General features: G+C 40.0%; 2 protein-coding genes across 2 annotated transcripts; one reads left to right on the forward strand and one right to left on the reverse strand.

The window, feature by feature from the left end:
• Nucleotides 1–2,370: 2,370 nt before the first annotated feature.
• Nucleotides 2,371–9,652, forward strand: LOC145458371 (peroxisome biogenesis factor 2-like). Its single transcript, XM_080336730.1, has 4 exons — nucleotides 2,371–2,979; nucleotides 4,878–5,125; nucleotides 5,194–5,376; nucleotides 5,433–9,652. Exons 1-4 carry the CDS (start codon nucleotides 2,762–2,764, stop codon nucleotides 5,606–5,608), a joined length of 825 nt encoding a protein of 274 aa, XP_080192856.1. The 5' UTR covers nucleotides 2,371–2,761; the 3' UTR covers nucleotides 5,609–9,652.
• On the reverse strand, nucleotides 7,634–13,629 carry LOC145458367 (uncharacterized). Its single transcript, XM_080336725.1, has 3 exons — nucleotides 12,062–13,629; nucleotides 10,129–10,264; nucleotides 7,634–9,107 (listed from the first exon to the last, which is right to left on the reverse strand). The coding sequence occupies exons 1-3, from the start codon at nucleotides 13,486–13,488 to the stop codon at nucleotides 8,736–8,738; spliced, it is 1,935 nt and encodes a 644-aa protein (XP_080192851.1). The 5' UTR covers nucleotides 13,489–13,629; the 3' UTR covers nucleotides 7,634–8,735.
• Between the last annotated feature and the right edge of the window lie 5,037 nt (nucleotides 13,630–18,666).

The raw sequence follows: 18,666 nt of genomic DNA on the forward strand, positions 1-18,666 counted from the left end.
GTGGATGTCAGTCTAAAAAGATCGCGACTGCGTGTCTTTCAATATCCTCCTATCTGTTCATTACACCGCATTGTACATTGTGTGTGACTTGTTCAGATGAAAAATATAACTCAACGATTATTGATTATTGACAGAGTTGTAATGACTCGACTCGAGTCCGGCTTCAGTCACAATTTTCTGATGATTCGACTTGACTCGTGTCATTTTCTCATAATACGGAATTATATGACTCGACTCGAGTCAATTTTATCGCTTGCCACTTAATATTATCTCCTTTTACTTTCATTCAGTGTGCGTGCATGCCTCCTCTTTACATCGCCTATAGGCCCAAGTGGGTGTCTGATCTTAAGACCGCTCCTAGTCGTTTCGGCATCTTCCTTCATTGTATTGCAGTCTTGTGATGTTTTGAAGTGATGAAATTTTATGAATAAACTTGAACTTGACTCGACTTGGACTCGAGTCATTGCGCATGACTCGAGACGGCCAAGTCCGACATTTCATTGAAATTTCGAAGAATAGTAAAGTAACCACACTATTGATATTGGGATTTCGTGTATTGGTACTCTGGTACTTGAAAATGCGACCAGAAACTGCGAAAGGTGAGAAAAATTAGTAGGCCTATATTATAAATGCAAACCATTCGATGGCACCAAATAAGAGTTATAAAAAGTAGGTTTGACAAGACTTTAACTGGAAGCATAGTCAACAACTGAGTAGTCAACACAATTAGCCTGCATGGACTCTGACTCGACTCTCTGCTCGATGACTTGGACTCGGTGGTAAATTGATAATGACTCGAGTCAAAACTATAAAAGTGAGTTTGACTTGTTACTCGGGGCTTATTGTGACTTATTGGTTACAACCCTGCTACACGCCTGTCCCATAGAGTACCCCACATCGCTGATATAGACGGGTGAATGATATGTTGTCAGGTGTCAAATGTAAATCATAATCATTCGTTCTACTATTTCCATCCAGTCAACGGACACACAATGTCCATTCCGATACCCAAGACACAGTACGATGTAATGAACGTATGAAAAGTAGTCGTAACGACGAGGTAGCCTATCCGTCTGTCAATCGAAAATGCACCCGGACCGACTATTATTAGTAGACTATTATTGCCTGTTGCAGTTCAACCTGCGCAACAAAATCCACTTGGGTAAGTAATGCAAGTAGGCAAAACATGTGAGTAGCCTAAGCTACTCCACAAATAAAGTAGAAACAGTCCCTTTTACTGACGCCCTCTAGGTATTGTGATTCTACTCAAGTAGAAATTGACGTCTATACTTCTACTTTAGTAGAGGCAATGATGACTACTTAGACCACCTCTGATTACACTTCGTGGTTCGCTCGTCTCTCATGCATCCACTTCGGTCTGATGCCCAATGTAACAGTGCTCGATTTCCATGCTACGTGCTGCATTTTTTATTTAGACACTTTTGCTGTTTTAGACACTATTCTCGATTCATACATACGCTTATCATTCGTCATGGGCATTAGTCTAAGTATATCGTAAAAACAACGACGTAGAAGAAGAGTTCAGATATTCCCGTTCCGTCACTTGAATCGGGTATCATCGAGCCGATGGTGGTGGATTTGCCAACTGAATTAATTCCCCTTGTCGCAAGCTGTTGTATCGGTCCTCCCCTTTATCACGTTTTAGCGTTGACGAATGAAAGGGATTCTCTGTCAACTTGTTTCGACTCCTTTAATTTTTGTCATTGTTCAAGTGGTTTTGAATCTAATGATAATTAAACCTAATAATTATAATATGATTATGATTATCTCTGTCTCACCCACGTTATTATAGCTGACTAATGTTGGGGTTACCATACGTCCTCCTTTAGGAGGATTTGGCCTCCTTTTTGGGAATTTGGAATCGGAAATTCGTCTAAGATAGTGGATAGAGTCGAGTGAAAATGGGCATAAATGACGCTAAATAGGAAATTCGTGGTTCGAACGAAAGTGACGACCTTTTTAAAGTGTGAAAGAAAAACTGTATTCTTGTGTCGAGCCGGAAAGTTGACCTTTCACAAATTTCTATACTACAACCGAACCATAGTTGGCAGGGCCGGAGCAGTGGTATCAATGAGGTCCTGAGCTTGGAGCCGGAGCTAAGTCATCATAGCATAGAGCTCCGGAGCCGGGGCTGGAGCAGTTGGAAATTTACCACTGCCCCAAAGCCCCGGAATACTGCCGCGTTATTGATTGGGACGGTGGCGATACTAGAGCACTATCAGCTCTGTGTGCGATCGTGCGTGTCGGACAGTTGCGCAATCTGTCAACCATACAAACTTTACAAAGTGAGCTATGTAAACAACTGCGATTTGCACTTTGCAGCTCATAACCATCATCGTAAAGCTTCAGAAAGGCAACCGGTGTGATTCTAATTTATAATGGCGAGTGAAATTCACTTTTCGTGATGTCTATCAACAAGAGGTACAGCGTAAGACTTCAGAACACTAACTGATTAACGGATATATCCAATTTCTGTTTAGCATATAGGTTTAAGCTGCAGTTCCGGCAGTCATTTTCGTCACACTATATTTGAAGAAGAGAATGACTTTGCCCGCCTAGAATAGTTCGTACAGTGAACAGTATTGATTCATTGCTAGGGTAGCTATTACGTTATTACCATTGACTAGGTCTTCCGAATTGTGATACAACTGAACTGTCATCTAGTTATCTGCAGTGTTATAATTGCATTCTCCAGAGGTAGAAAACATATCTGATAGTGTTCAGTTGCATTTCCTGAAAGATGTCCAGCCGTGTAACCCAGCTTGATGTTTTGGACCTCGATTCCTACACAACGGATCTGCTGATAAGGAAAGAAGTCGACAAATGTATGAGACTATTCTCATCACCAGTGATATTGCAACTGAAGCCCTATGTACAAACGGCGTTGTATGCGACCCTGCTCTATCACACTGTCGGGAAATATCAGCAAACAGTGGCACAGCGACTATTTGGTGTAATGTAAGTACTGTACTAGTGAATTAGCACACTCCGCGTAGAGCAAAACACGAAATGCATTCTTTGAATTTTGGATTCCAAACACTGTAATGGTATTCATTCATGTTACAGTGGAATCCCAATCCCGCACACCACTATTTGGAACGACTCGAGTCAAATTTTTCACATGACTTGACTCTAGGCTAACTTCCTTTCAATTCGTCGGTGTCGACTGAATCGCTGCATGTGTGTTGATTAGGGTTGTCCATAATTTGGAAAATCTCAAAATTTATGCGTATCCATGTCTCATTCTATAGAATACGGTTAAATAACGTCAATGAACCTGCAATAAGCTCACGGGAAAGTCGTTAACATTTGTCTAAATGCGTTTGAAAGTAGCTGCCATAGAGTGGGCGTGTTATTGATCATAGAACAGCAAGCAGACTAGAAATCACGGCGTTTGATTGACTAATCTGCTATGCTTCAATGATCACGACGGCGGCTTCTTGATCAGCTGGTCAAGGGGTCGGCTAATGGCAGTGATTCTGTAAGCGCATTGTAGGTTGGTCCGCAAATAATGATTTAGGATTAATTCAGAACATGTCGAGTTACGAAATACATGATGAACAAAGAACAGCTGCTTTACAATATCTTTAAAAACATGACTAGATGGCTTATTGTAACGGTAACTGTTGTAGCCTGTATGCCTTGATTTCATTGATGGAAACCACAAAAACAAGCGGGAAAATATTGCAAAGGCGCTTATGCAAGTGGCAAAGGAATTCCTAGTTTCAGAGGGGATGTACCATCATTGAATACAAATATAAAGCTTGACATTGACACTACTTTGTCTGGTCTTATTAGAATGTTGTCTTGGTATATAATTGAAGTCTTGAATGCTGTAAGGGCTAGGTGAATCTGTTATTTATGCTTGGCACTTGTCAGATTATTGCAGCATAATGAATCATACCCGCAAGTGCTGTCAAAGTCACTCAATGATGCCGCGCAAATAGGTCTAAAGATAAGCTCAGACTATGCTGGTAGGACCAGCAAAAAGACAGTTTGCTGGTATTGCTTAGCATGTCCTTAATGAATCTTAGATCAATACCGGCTACATCACGACTAATGCTTGAATCAAACCAGACATGGACATAAAAAGGATGTATTGAAGCGGTTTGGTAGTTACATTCTTCTTCGGAAATCCAGTGTAAGCTACCTGGTCGGCCCACTTATCTTCTGAGCATACAGGATTGTGTCCAGAATCCATCTCACATGATATGCTGCATCAGTTCGGCAATGTCTAATATGCCTTGCCTGCACCCAGAAATCTCAAGCATATCGGATAGGTATTTCTGGAATCTATACTTAGTTCTATAAGTTCACAATCATTCGCTGTTTCACCTCTGTCATGCCTGCAAGAGGCTATTGTTGCTCTAAACCTATCGGTACCTAGTTTTACCTCTAAAACATTCAATGACCAGATGTTTCATTTTATTATTAAATTACCAACGTACAATGCGCTTACAGAATCATTGCAGTTAGCGAACATCTTGGAACTAGTAGAACCACACAATCAGCAAGCCGCTGTTGCCGTGATCATTCAAGCATAGCTGATTAACCAATCAAGAGACGTGATTTCGTGATTAATAGTCTTCTCGCCGTTCTATGGTCGCTAACACGCCCACTCTACGGCAGCTACTTTCAAACGCATTTAGACAAATGTTACCGACTTTCCTATGAGCTAATTGCAGGTTCATTGACGTTTTTTATCAATAATCTACAGAATGAGACATGGATACGCATCTTTTTTGAGATTTTCCAAATTATGGACAACCCAAGTGTTCATTTCAATATGAATATACTATTCAATCATATATTGAAGTTCTGTACCTCCAAGAAGCTGTTCAAATATTGTCTTTCAGCATGATAGATACGCAAAATCCTAATCATGTTCAACGATGGAAGATTCTTTGCTACATAGCAGCTGAAGCCTTTGGCTTCTTATGGTCGGAAAAATACGACGCCGGTCACCCTGACTTCTTGTCCTCGTGGTCAAAGACTACTACAGTCGTTAATTTCATCCACAATATGGCACGGGTTTCCAGACTATGCAATTTTCTTCTCTTTCTCAATAAAGGACAGTTCAGTCGCTTACTTCTTCTAGCACTAGGTTTGTTCTTTGGCACACCATCATGCACCGTTATACTATTGCTAATCTGAATTTTTTTCCTTTGGAAGGTTTGAAGGTGTGTGCAGAAAATCCAGGGGAAGTTGGTGACGTTTCCTACACGATACTAGGTAGGGAAATCTTGTGGAGAGGTTTTGCTGAAATACTGGTGGAAACAATAACGCAATTCGACCTCAGTAAAATAAGACGATACATTGCTAAGGGCGTAGCAACACCTACTGATCACAATGATGGTAATGCATTGCTATATAATATCACCTTATTCATTCTTACATCCAACTGGCTTTAGATGTTGCAAGGTTGAAGCAATGCTGCGTCTGTTCTGAATGGCCGACACAGCCGCATGAATCAAACTGTGGCCATGTTGGCTGTTATTACTGCATGTCGGTGTGCATATTAGAAGGAGGACAGTGTCCGACTTGTAGCAGTACCATATCAAATATCAAGATGGTTGGATATGTGTGATTACACTTGTTTCAATGACTTGCTAAGCCTCAGCTGTGTGACATCCTGTTTAACTTTGCTAGTTCTCTAAAGTCAGACAAAAGCAACCCTCTCGGTGAAGTTATTGACGGAATAACAGTAGGAAAAGCGACTTATCATTATTAAATATCATCACTGCTGCCATATTTATCAAGTAACATCACTGCTTCCACTCGCGCCAGTGCTGAGTTGAAATGCGGGAAGGCTCAGTCAAAATTATGTTGAAACATTCGTGGATCACGATAGCGTTATAAAATCTCCTTTACTGAGAGCTTATTGCTATTACCAATCCACTACTTTGTTGTAGTACTGACTTAGACTACTTTTAATTTGAAATATTCAAAATTAAAACTCCTTTTCACGCTCGAGGACGCGTCAAATAGAAAGTACCTTGTTTCAGGTACGCTTTCGCCAATTTTGTTACCGGTACTGGAATGGGCGAAAATCGGGTGATTTAGCCCATGATCAACAATAACCAGAGCTGGTCGAAATAGTAAGTTTCGGTACTCCAGTAGAAGTAGATGTAACACCTTAACTTTATACTCAGTTACAAGTAGAAATAGCGATATCCAACATATATCAAAGGTGCTTAAAGTGAAAGTAGAAGATGTCTAGAAACTACTCAAGTAATTTCAAAAAGTAGATTTGTTCTAGGGGGCCGTATGCTTTACCCAGCTATACTAAGGCGACTGCTTTCAAAATAGCGAGGTTCATGTTTGCGACTATTGCAAAAGGGCCAATGATACTACAAATGTAGACAATTTCAGAAGATATATTCAGTTACGGTGATACAGGGGCTTCTTCGTAAAGTTTTCGTGACAAATTCATTCATAACAATGTTGCAAGCCATATCCTAAAAGTACTTTCTGCTGTGCCCAAAAAAAAATCAAGGCAAAACGGAAATAGTCTAAAAACGCAATCACTGGTAAGTAGTACAAGTAGCGGAAACCTACTTGAGTAATCCGAAAAAGTAGAGGTGCTTCAGTACATGCCATCTCTGATGATAGCAGATGATTCTGCGTCCGTCACAAATATAGGCTATCCAACTTGCGATTTTGAAAGCGGTCATTACAAAGGCCCCCGATATTCCCTGTTATACCTATTGACTTCTTCAAACTGCTCACTTTCAGAGACCTTTCATTTACTTCTTCAATAACGTTTAGCATGTCTCGAAAATCGCTACTTTACTTGTGATTGAGTATCAATTTACCACATTACTTCTACTTATATTTGAGTATCGTCGATGACAATTTTCACCGCCTCTACATGTATTGTGAGATTGTAGTGAAATTATACATGATTTTATCTCGTGCAATAATGTGTGGGTACAAACAAGACAATTGCCTATTGCCCCATGGTTGTCGATGAGTCCTATTTTGAAGTTTTTCGCTATCGCCTCATTCATTCAACCCATGTTTTCCTATTTCCAACAGTATCCCAATGTACAGATATTTGATTGTTTTCGCCGACCGTAATGACCCGATGATTTGTACGATTGTCGTTGCAGGAACACTCTCGTTATGTAGGCTATGTACCGTAGTTGAGAAACCTGATGTACCAAAAGTATGCATGCATTTAAATCCTGACTGATAACTTGACGCAATTTGAAGCACTCAATTTGATTGTGTTTCCAAAACTGCATAGTGCATACTTCGTGGACAGTGGACACTGAACAAAGTGAACATAGGCCTGCTTTCGCCCTCTCTACCATCTTTGTGTCGTGCATGTCGACGCATCTTCCCGACATCGTTGTGAATGATAATAATTGGATTGTAAGAAAACCATCTTCGTAGATAAACTTGTTATCTTCAAGTCTAAAATAACACACGTCGACGTCAATGTCGCAGAGTACGTGCGCAGACTATCTGTGCACGGCGTCTCCAACGACACAACGGTGGAGGTGCCACCATATTGAGAACCGCTTTTGACTTTTCATTGTGTTCTGCATTTCTTGTCTCTAGCTCATTTGCTGTGATTGGTGTATGCGTTTAGTCTGAAAATGTTGGAGCACAACTTCCTACCAATATCGAATGCGGTTTATTTGCTGTTACGGTGAAAATGAATGCCTTCTGGCTGGATCGTTCATTATTTTAGGAAATCCTGTGCTTTACGTCATCAACATCCAGGCCAAGTATTTTAGGTACTACCGCTTGTGTTCATAGTGATGTCCATTCGACGAAAATAATTGTTCTGATCTAGCTGCTGTACTCGCAAACAAGGAGCGTTTAATCAATACATGTTTGTCAATATTGTGATGTCTGTCTGGTAGTGTGGCTAACCCACGATCATACATATTTTTCTGTACTGGTCCGCATTAAAATAGTTTGGACACATCAGACTCGATGACCACACGTCTTCAAAGTGGTCATATCGCTATGATAGTCTGTTTTATGTATTATTGCGAACTTTCTTTGAACGAATAAAAATCTGTCTGTCTGTCCCTGGCGTAGCCATTCATATTCATAAGATTACCGTGATTATTAGTCGAGGTTAGATGCGACCTACTACATCAGTGGTTCTCAACCTTTTTTTAGACACGCCCCCTTTTTGATAGTGAAAAATTTCGCGCCCCCTTATCGTCATATCACAAAATCCAACCGGGATGCTACCAACCCCAACAGATTGTTTGATGGCATGGAAGGTTATGAGAGAATTATAGATATGAAATTCGGTCTGTATATAGAGGAACACGCGTCAACTGGGGGGTAAATCTCGCGGAGCGCGAACATTTTTTTCAGTTGATCGCTTCTTCGCGCCCCTTCAATGTTTTCACGCCCCCCCCCCCAAGGGGGCGCGCCCCCCGGGTTGGGAACCACTGTACTACATGAATTATGTGTGTCTCTATTTCTTCTCAACTGTGATGACACAATGTCACGTAAAAATTGTTTTTGGTCCCCGTACAATATGGTCAATTGGTCATCTGCATTAGTATTTGATGGGTAAATGACTACTTCACACCCAGCAATGCCGGGACACAATATTGTGATATCACTATTTAATGTGATAATCAAAAATGATAATGGTGAAGCAATTATCACAACGTCGTAATAGCGATATTAAAATTTGCTAGCTGTTAATGCGCCCTGGTTTGTCCTGTATTTTTCTAACGCTAGTCCCAGGTATTTCCACTATGTGAAAAGTTGTCGTATGAAAGAAACAGATCTTCCAACTCCGAGTTCAAAACTTTCAGTTCTCTGTCAATATCCGAAATCGGCGCATATTCGTTGGCTACGAAATAATTGAGGGAAAAATCAGGAGATAGAACGGTGTTTGACGGGAAAGAGAAGTTAGTATCAACTTGTTGAATTGGGGGTCCCGAAAGAGTTGCAGCTGGCATGTCATCCAACGAGACAGATCTTTCCTGTTCGGTATAACTTCGCCGTCTGGCTTCCCGCGCAGAAATTCTTTCGCATACGTTTCGGGACCAGCGGCGCGCGAAAAATCGAGATCTAGGTTTGGTCAGCCATGAACTTTCCACGGACTAAAAATAAAAAAGTACAATTTAATATTTTCTTGATGTTTCTCAGCGGCCTCTGGACAAGCCTTCCCGAGGTTAACGTCACGAGATTACAATCCGACATTTCCTGGAAATTGCTCCTTCTTGTGTTGATTTGCAACGCGTGTTATGAAATTAAATATACAATTGAATAACATGTTTATATAGAAATAAACCCGAATATTTTCGGCTGACATTCGCCAGTGGTAATCGTCAGTAACTTTGTAGACGAGTGTCAGCCGAAAATATTCGTGTTTATGTCATTATACAGTCAATTGTATACCGATGTTCGTGTAAGTAAGCCTACATCCAGGGGTCTCTTCTGTAATGAATTTATGCAAGAAATAAGCTTTTACGAAAATAGCAGTAGGCTTATACTGAGTGTGGTCTAGTGGCGTAGCAGCCACTTGGCGCCTATGGCTCTGCACGACAGCTATGCTCCTCGCCACTGTCTGTCATGTATAGGCTATAATGTGGATGTTCATGATTATACCTTGTACCTTTAAAAATTATATTGTCACCCTGGGTCATATCAGCGTAACATATTATAGGTGGTCTTATACTTTTTCCGAATACTCATGTATGACTATAGCCCACTCGCGCGATTCGAGTTGTAGACTAATATTGTTTTCAGTCCACTTTCATTCCAACGCTTTGAAGCGCCTAAAGAATACTTCTTTTCTTATTATACATTATAATCGATGTTAAAATAGTTCTCAGTAACAAAAGGGACGTAAAGTTCGACTCGAATTATCACAATTCGTGGGTTTCGAGCCTGCTCTCCTTACTCGTCATATTCAACGCATTCACTTTCGCAGGTTAATTCAGGATGATTTTATGTTATCATACGAATGGCTATTTCCGAAATTTGACTTTATATACACACACAGAGTTGTTTCTTTTGGACTGATTGGCTGAAATTACGAGCATATGAGTTGCAATGAAATAATATTCGCGTTTGGCCTATAGCGGGCGTAAAGGGTGTGTAGGCCTATGTGTGTCTCACATTTATATCGCAAGTAAGGTTTTTCGCTGGTAGGCGAGATATTTTCAGTCGTGCCATTGCATCAGGAGAAGCGCAGGAGGTGTTCCGCAGAGATTGGAACGGCCACGTGTCCAAATCATCGCCACAAGAGAGTGATCTAAAAATAAAATTGGCGTTGGTAATTAGGACACAGACTTTCAATCAGTGATCCCAATCTCAAGTGTCATGACCCAATCAATAATGTTGTCGGTTTAGGACTATTCGTGGAGCGTAGACCTATATTCATGACTTCTATGAGCATGCAATCCTTCATTTATGTAGATATACGAGAGTAGCGTGAAAAAATACATAATAATATGGCAATTTCATTCATAAAAGTCAATCGAGCTAATCCAAAACTACTTTTTACTTTTCAAAATCTACAAAGTGTGAAAATATGTCGTTTTACTTCACAAAAGAACTGTTCAAGTGGAAGTGGATAGTGTAAAAACCAGAGGTGATCGAAGTAGTCAAGAAAGCTACTCAAGTAGAAGTAGAAGTAGCGACGAAAAAATCTACTCAAGTACGAGTAGAAGTACTTATTTCATAAGCAACCTAAAACTACTTGAAGTAAAAGTAGAATTGACTGACTTTAAATCTACTCAAGTAAGTAAGTAGTTTTGAAAACGATCGTAGGCCAAATTCGTTCGCATGGACTGTCAAAAGCTGCAAGTGGAGCTATGCGGAAAGTGTATAGAGAGCTTGATTCATATTGATGCATCCAAGGAGTTGTCTATTTTGACAGAATAAGCAGTCGTCCACATGGGATGTAAATGATAGTATTGCTATGGAAATGCGATACTAATCTTTTGTTTACTCGACAATCCCGTTTTAGAGAATATCATGGCATGGCGCCCTCCCCCATATTATAAAGCCCCTAGTTCAGTCGAAGAGCAATACGGATAAGTTGTGTCGGATACGGCTTCAACACTTTGCGCGATTAGTATACGTTAATTAGAATATGGCAGATCGTAAAAATGCCATACAGTGTATAGCTTTATTTTCGGAAAATATATCTATAAGGCATTACACTTGCTTTTATAGTTCAACACGTACGTCCTCCAGACAAAGCAACTGAAACTATGATTAGTACTCAACGTATAATACTCGTAATGGAAATAAAAATACAAATACTAGCCTACGTCTAAAAAGCGGAAGATGTTTCATGTCTTTTGTCCAGAAAGTTACAACGGCGGTCTGCTAAAATAGGTCGAACGTTAAAAAAAAGTCAAATCCACTTTTCTAGATTAGGACACGTCATGGGCTGCTAGGTATAATAGGTAATTGCTAGAGTGCGAAACGGTAGTTTCAAACGTTATGGGGGGCCATACTTACTGTGATGAAATATTTGATATAGGCGACAATGCGGTGTGAACGGTACCACGCAACCCGGTATCTAAATTATATTCAGCGATACTTTCGTTAAAACATATTTGTCACTCTATATCTACTGTGCGCGAAGCGCAACGAAAATTCCGGGTATTACATGACTTTTATGAAAATTAAATGTTGGTGCTACTTGAAAATAGCCCTGAACTTCCTTATCCTATCTTTCTTATTGGGGGATTAAACTACTTCTACTTGACAAACTGAAAATAGCGAAAAGTAAGTAAGTAGTTCACAAAATATTACGAAGTATAAGTAGAAGTAGTGAAAAAAAGATCTACTTGAGTAAGTACCAGAAGTAGACGATAACTACTTCGAAAAGTAGATGTACTTCGTTACTGACCACTGGTAAAAATAAAAACATGGATGATCACTGATCACTCGAGCGAGTATAGTGTAAATTAACAAAACCTACTCGCATACTTTGAAATAGCAGTAGGCCTACTTCGTTTCTGACCATATGTTATCTACTAACGGAGGAGCAGTTATTGAAGTAATTTTCAGCCCATGCCGTATCTATATTAATTACCTGAACTCGTCCAGTCTCGGTCTCGAAATTAAGCTTCTTTCTCCAAAGGATTTGAGAAGCACAAACGATTTTTCACAGCTACAATCAAGTGGATTTCCATACAGCCATATGCATGCGAGGTCACGAAACCAACATCCGAGAGGCACACTCCTCAAACTGCAATCTTGAAGATAGAGTAAACGTAATGACCTCAAAGGTGAAAATATATTCAACGGCAGTTCACCAAGATTACGATTTTCGAATAATCGCAGCGACTGTAGATTTCTTAGGCCTTCAAAGAGTGATTCATTTAGAATACTGAGATTATTGCGAGAGAGGTCTAGCATTGTTAAAGATGTCAGTGGCGATAATGTGGTTGGTTGGACATCCAGGATTTGGTTGCCACCAAGGTGTAATAATTCCAACTTAACAAAGGATTGGAACGCTTTCGGTGATATCATCGAGATGTTGTTCAGATCCAAATAAAGTCTTTCCAGTGATGGGGCTTTCAGATGAGGAATCTCGACTATACCAGTATTCCCCAAGTCCAATTCAAAAAGACTAATAGAGTGACTCTGCTGAGTTAATACACCGGCGAATTTACGATGGGGGTTGAAATATCCGATCTGTCCAAAAGTAATTCCCAGTCTTGATAATGTTGCAGCGTTCAACTGATTGGATCTTAATTGCAGAACTTTGAGTTTAGTCAATCCAACAAAGGCACGCCGACTTATCCATGTGATCTTGTTCCAGCTCAGCTTTAATGTTTCTAATTTTGCAAGTGACGAAAAGGAGCCTCTTGGTATACCTTTGAGCTTGTTTGAGTTCAAGTTCAAGGAAACTAAATTTCTAGGCGTCAAGAACGTCGTCTTCGTTTTCGCAGAAGAGCAAGACAGTTCCAGACGCGTGAACGAGCTATTTATGTTCACTTTGGTGCAACTCTGCTGAATTCTTGATATGCTATTATCACTGAGATCCAAGTCTGTTAGATTGGGCAAAGCAGCAAATGCGTCCGGATGGATTGTAGTGATTCCATTTCCTTGCAAATATAAAGTGCGTAGATTGCCGTGAGTACTGCCAGTCGCTGTATAAAATATCAATGCGGGTAGATGACCGATTTCGTTGAACCCGAGGTGCAACACACTGACGTCATTTGGCACTAGAAGGGGAATTGTAGGAATGCGATCACTTCCGGAGGTAGAAGAAAAATACCTTTCGCTCTGTTTGCTGCAATCTAACACCGTTTTGATAAAGCATGAACAAAATGCTGGACAATTGGGCCTGCCGCCTCCTTCATCATAGTAAATATCCGAGTCATAGTAACCTTCCGAGTCAGCAGAGCCTAAGTATTCCGAAAAGTCAATCTCACTCGTCGTTAAACAGAAAACGAATGGGTGCGTGGCAAGCAAAAGACATAACAATACTAGACCTGCTTTAGCTGATATCATCCTGGAAATGGCATAACAACACTTATTCAGAAAATGCTCGATACGCGTCAGCTGTTCCTGGCTTCACCAATTTATTATCTGACCCACAATAGCACCTTTAACAATTCATTTATATTAGTTACAGCGAGTACAGCACGTTACCAAATCTAATAAAGGAAGTGACAATGACTCTCATACGATCAACTATTCGCGCAGCTGAGGAAAGTCGGCTATACGCAATACAGTGCGACGAAGCCGAGGTCGGGTGAGATTTTTCATCTACACCTACTGTAGAAAATAAATTTATGGATTATTATAACAGTAATCATATTGCCTTATATACCCTACTATAGAGTCACAGCTGAATTATTTTTTTGAAATGGTTAGGAGCCGTTGAGCTAGGGCACAGCAATCAATGTATTTCCTCTTCAAGCTTTCTTTACCTATCGGATGGGATGTAAAAAAAATGAAGGAGGGTGAATCCTCAAGTCTGCAGTGCAGTGGTTCTCAACATTTTTGTCTTTGCGGACCCCTTTTGGACCGTCTCGAACTCCCAAGTTTTAGATCAAATATCGTGCAACCGTCATCTGTCCTGTGCAAGTATATGAACTCTAGGCTAGTTACAAACAGCAACACAATGTCTTTTCTTGAAAATAACATCATAGGCTAGGCTACTGTTTATGTAAAATTTGGGCAGACGCATTTGTGGTGTTGAACTGATCAAATTGCTAATAAACCAATGATGATGATAACTTATTATTTCGAAGCGAATTCTGTGGTTGTATTTTGTGAAATACGTGATCGTGTCTTGAAAATCCGAGCTTTTCGATATGGTTTGAACGGGTGCTGAAAATCCATTTTCACAAAAATAGGTGCTGATGGTGACGAATGTAATAGTGATCGCATAACGCTTTCGACGACACCTTTGGGTTGATTGCAACATTATGTCACCAAAATTGAGAAACATTTTTACTGAACATATAACGTCAAGTCTAGTGATTTCTATATAGCATCTAATCTTGAAGTTATTCTTCCATAGTGGTTATGTATATTACGAGAGAAAATGGGATTTTCCAAACATTTCGATTTTCGAAGACTCCCCCTGATGATTACTCCAACTTTTTTGTCAACCTCAACAAAACATCTCTTTGAAACAACATGTTGTATCAGTAGGCTATAGGTAATTTTGCAATTAAAATGGGTTTGTAAGGTAGGATATTTCATCTCAGACGGTCATTCTGTTGATGCGAGTCCTAAAGTTTTAGTAATTATGAAGTGAAAATGCCTCGCGATTTCCCAAATTTAAAGAAATTAGGTTATCAACCATTTCGCTAATTTCGAAGTTTCGCGGACCCCCTGAAAAAGCTTCGCGGACCCCGGTTGAGGACCACTGCTGTAGTGTATATCCGCCATAGGGGCGAGTCCATCAATGGGCTGGTAAAGCGAACTCATGTGGTAACCGAGCGGGATAGTGTAATGGTGATGCGTCCGGCTTCTTGTTCGGTAGGTTGTGTGTTCGATCCCCGGCTATCCTGCTAGGCGCTCATCAATCACGGGCAGCATAAAAAAAAAACGGGGGAGCGGACTATAGGTGGCGTTGCTATGAAGGCCGTATCGCATCTCCGGCGTCAAAAGCATCTGGATGAGTAGGCGGAAGAAAGAATACCCCAGCTCTCTCCGCTTGCTTCCTACATAACCGGGATACCATCGTATTTGTTTGCTTGTAGTCGATTCGGTGCAGCATAATGGCGTAGCCTGGCTACGCGACTCAACATAATGCCCGTATCGATGTATCGATGTCTCGCAACCGTGTAGCATATATAGCGGATAACGCTTGAAGCGTTAGCGCTATAGGCAGGAGATGCTAGCAAGCGAAGTTCCACTAGAGAGGGAACTCGGGCTCGACTTGACTTCTTTTGTTAAAATTTGATAAAATAATACGTAGCTCTGCCCGAAAGTCGTTGAAGTAAAAGTAGTCTAATACATTATCATCTGCGTGATCAGTGGAAGTACGCAAGATCTACTTGAGTACTCTGAATAAATATAAATACTTTGTTCCTGACCATGACCAGTGACCACCTGCTGCAGTTTCAAAAACTGAAAACGGCACCTTATTGTAGCACAAAATCGTTCAATAAATCAGTAAGTACACAATCGGCATAAAAAAGTGCGAATGCGCCGCGATTGGTAATAATTAGGGCGACCGATTTTGACATGTCAAAAAGTCAGAATTTTGTCAAAAGATTGTTTACAAAGTCAAAATTTTTTGCAACCTCCATTTCGTTTGTATTTTAGATGTTTCCACCGTCTGTAAACTTATTATTTGACATTTAACAGCTTGTAGCCTAAACATTACAGGCCTACCGTTGTAGACGGCCCACTGTGAATCATAAACGGTAAAATGTAACAAATAGGTTGACATGGTGTCACGCTCAACGTACCGCAATATCCTAACTGAAGCACGACTGCGTGGGTATTAGTTGGTACAGGTGGTCAGTAACGAAGTACTTCTACTTTTTCGAAGTACTCAAGTAGTTTTCCTCTACTTCTGCTACTTACTCAAGTAGATCTTTTTGTCGCTACTTCTATTTCGTACTATTTTGTTAAATATCTACTTACTTTTCGCTATTTTCAGTTTGTAAAGTAGAAGTAGTTTACTCCCCCAATAATAAAGATAGCCTAAGGAATTTCGGGGCTGTCTTCACGTAGTACAAACATTTAATTTTCATGGAAGTTATGTAATACCCAGAAATTTTGTTGCGCTTCGCGCACAGTAGACAAAGTGACAAATATGTTTTAAGAAAAGTATCGCTGAATATACTTTAGATCAGAGGTCTCAAACTCACATGTGCTCGCGGGCCAATTTCCTAATTTGTGATGACCCGCGGGCCGCAGCATCAACATATAGGGGTATTCAATCTATAATATCCAACTAGGCCTTATTTAACGGCACCTTACAGACAGGCATTCCTCAACTACCGAGAAAATGTAATTTACTATTATAACTATTCACGCTTCGCACGAACAAATTACATATTCAAATATTTGAATAAAATAGTTTTTGTACCGGGCATAATTTGTTAGAAATAATAAGTTTAGACATCATGCGAAAAGACGCATGATGATATCGTAAAAGCTGCTGGGTTGTAATATTGCAGCTATTGGACCTTTGAAATGCCACAATTTTATGTAAAATATTTTAGAATTCATTAAAGATTGATCTGATATCAGTAGTATATAAGTGCTCATCCAGCTCCGCTCCAATCACATCGCAGCATTTGATCACGTGACTACTTTTGAATTTCAAATCAAACAGAGAAAAGCGCGCGAAAGAGTTATATCAATAGTGCTTCAATAGGGACAATGGGTGACAATATATGTCAATAACGGGCGTGACCATCATTGTATTGACAATGATCGTGTCAGCTGATTGCATAATGGGTGTTAATGGGTGTGGGTTAGGAGAGCGAACCGTGACAGCATAATGGGGTGTGTGCTAGCGAACGTTACGGTATTGTGCAATGGTTAATACCGTAGACAAGTCCAAAGCTAGTGATATTACACCATACACAGCTTTGATCACGTAGCAAATTTGTAATTATATATTTTTTTAGCATCACTACAAATCATTCTTATTCCTATATACAGTCCAATTATTCCTATACAGCCATCCCATCGCAAGCTCCATCCCAGTTCATCTCCCAGTGCTTGTCCAAATGTTCGAAGTATATTTTCGGTCGTTCTGGTGTTACACCCTCCATTGTTCAGGATTTGCAGTCTTCTGCCCATCTCGCCTAGCGTTCGTTGCTGTTGTTTTGATTAAGGCGTCAAAGTGGGTATTTAGACCCACTCCAATCACGTGACCACTTTTGAATTTCAAATCAAACAGAGAAAAGCGCGCGAAAGAGTTGTGTGACCGTTATTGCACAATGGGTAATAACCTAGCGATATTGCACCATACATAGCTTTGATCACGTGACAAGTTTGCAATCATATATATATATTTATTCCGCGATGGTGTGATCATCATTGTATTGACCATGATTGTAGAATAAGTTTAGGCGACTATTTAAGTCACAAATTTGATGCTAAGCCATTCAATACGAAATTGAGCGACGATGGGAAGAATAGTGATTAACGATGTCAAATTCGAATCTCCAACAAATATTACAATGGACCAAACTTCAAAGAGTATAATAGTAACGGGTGTAGCGACGATAAAATTTGAGCAGCAGTTCATAATAAAACGCCGTAAAGGATATACGTGGGTGATCATACGTGACGAAGACAACGAAAAAAAATCAATGAAGATTCATGAGGAAGATGTTCGCATAAATGGAAAGTGTATTACTATCAAACAAGGAACCGCCGTGGAATTAAACAGCCTATTCATGAAAAATTGTTACAGATTAGAAATGAGCGACGCATCTCATCTCATACATTAATATATTTTTTTGTTGTAGATTTGAAATGCGCAACGCATGTCATTTCATACATTAATCATATCATTCATTATTCTGTAACCTATTTCTATTTACATGTATAATTAGATTGAATTATAATTTATTTGAAAGCAAGTGCGACAGTTCGAATACTATCATTCGATAGGCATGCGTGCTTTGAAGCGTTTGATATATGAACAAGCAAAATTTAAGCAGAATGCGTACGAAGCTATCCGAGCAGGACCATTCGATGAAAAGAATATGTATAGTTGGTGGGCAACGATCCAAGGACCAAACGGAACGCCCTACGAAGGTGGTGTGTTCAGATTATCAATCGAATATTCTACCGAGTATCCATTCAAGCCTCCTAAAATGCGATTTGAAACACGGATATTCCATCCTAACGTAAGCTGTAAAGGTACCATATGTGTCGATATTTTACAGAAGGAATGGTCACCAGCGATGACAACGTCCACTCTACTGATATCAATACGTTCATTGCTCGCTTCACCAAACCCTTATGATCCGATGGATCAAGAGAGTGCGGAAATGTATTTAAAAAATAAGGAACGTTATTTCCAACTAGCTACTCAATATACCCGTAGACATGCAATGGAAGATACGCAAGTCACCCAGCAAGAAAAATAGTGTTGTTTTAATCCGCCGCGAGTAGCGTGGAATTGCATTATACATTCCGTATTGTTCTTGTAATAAATAACAAAAATCAACGTCTGGTTGCGTTGTTATTCGTCTGAAT

Source organism: Botryllus schlosseri, chromosome 16, assembly GCF_051294905.1.
Source record: "Botryllus schlosseri isolate E-star chromosome 16, Bs_hap1, whole genome shotgun sequence".
In the NCBI taxonomy this organism is placed as follows: domain Eukaryota; kingdom Metazoa; phylum Chordata; class Ascidiacea; order Stolidobranchia; family Styelidae; genus Botryllus; species Botryllus schlosseri.

Bases quoted from the DNA above. Each gene is read 5' to 3' on its own strand.
- LOC145458367 (XM_080336725.1), bottom strand. From the start codon at position 13,488: ATGATATCAGCTAAAGCAGGTCTAGTATTGTTATGTCTTTTGCTTGCC. The intron at 10,265-12,061 runs GTAATTAATATA...TTTTATTTTTAG, and splicing joins CCGAGACTGGACGAGTTCAG to ATCACTCTCTTGTGGCGATG. The intron at 9,108-10,128 runs GTGAGACACACA...TTTTATTTTTAG, and splicing joins ACCTTACTTGCGATATAAAT to TCCGTGGAAAGTTCATGGCT.
- LOC145458371 (XM_080336730.1), top strand. From the start codon at position 2,762: ATGTCCAGCCGTGTAACCCAGCTTGATGTTTTGGACCTCGATTCCTAC. The intron at 2,980-4,877 runs GTAAGTACTGTA...ATTGTCTTTCAG, and splicing joins CAGCGACTATTTGGTGTAAT to CATGATAGATACGCAAAATC. The intron at 5,377-5,432 runs GTAATGCATTGC...AACTGGCTTTAG, and splicing joins ACCTACTGATCACAATGATG to ATGTTGCAAGGTTGAAGCAA.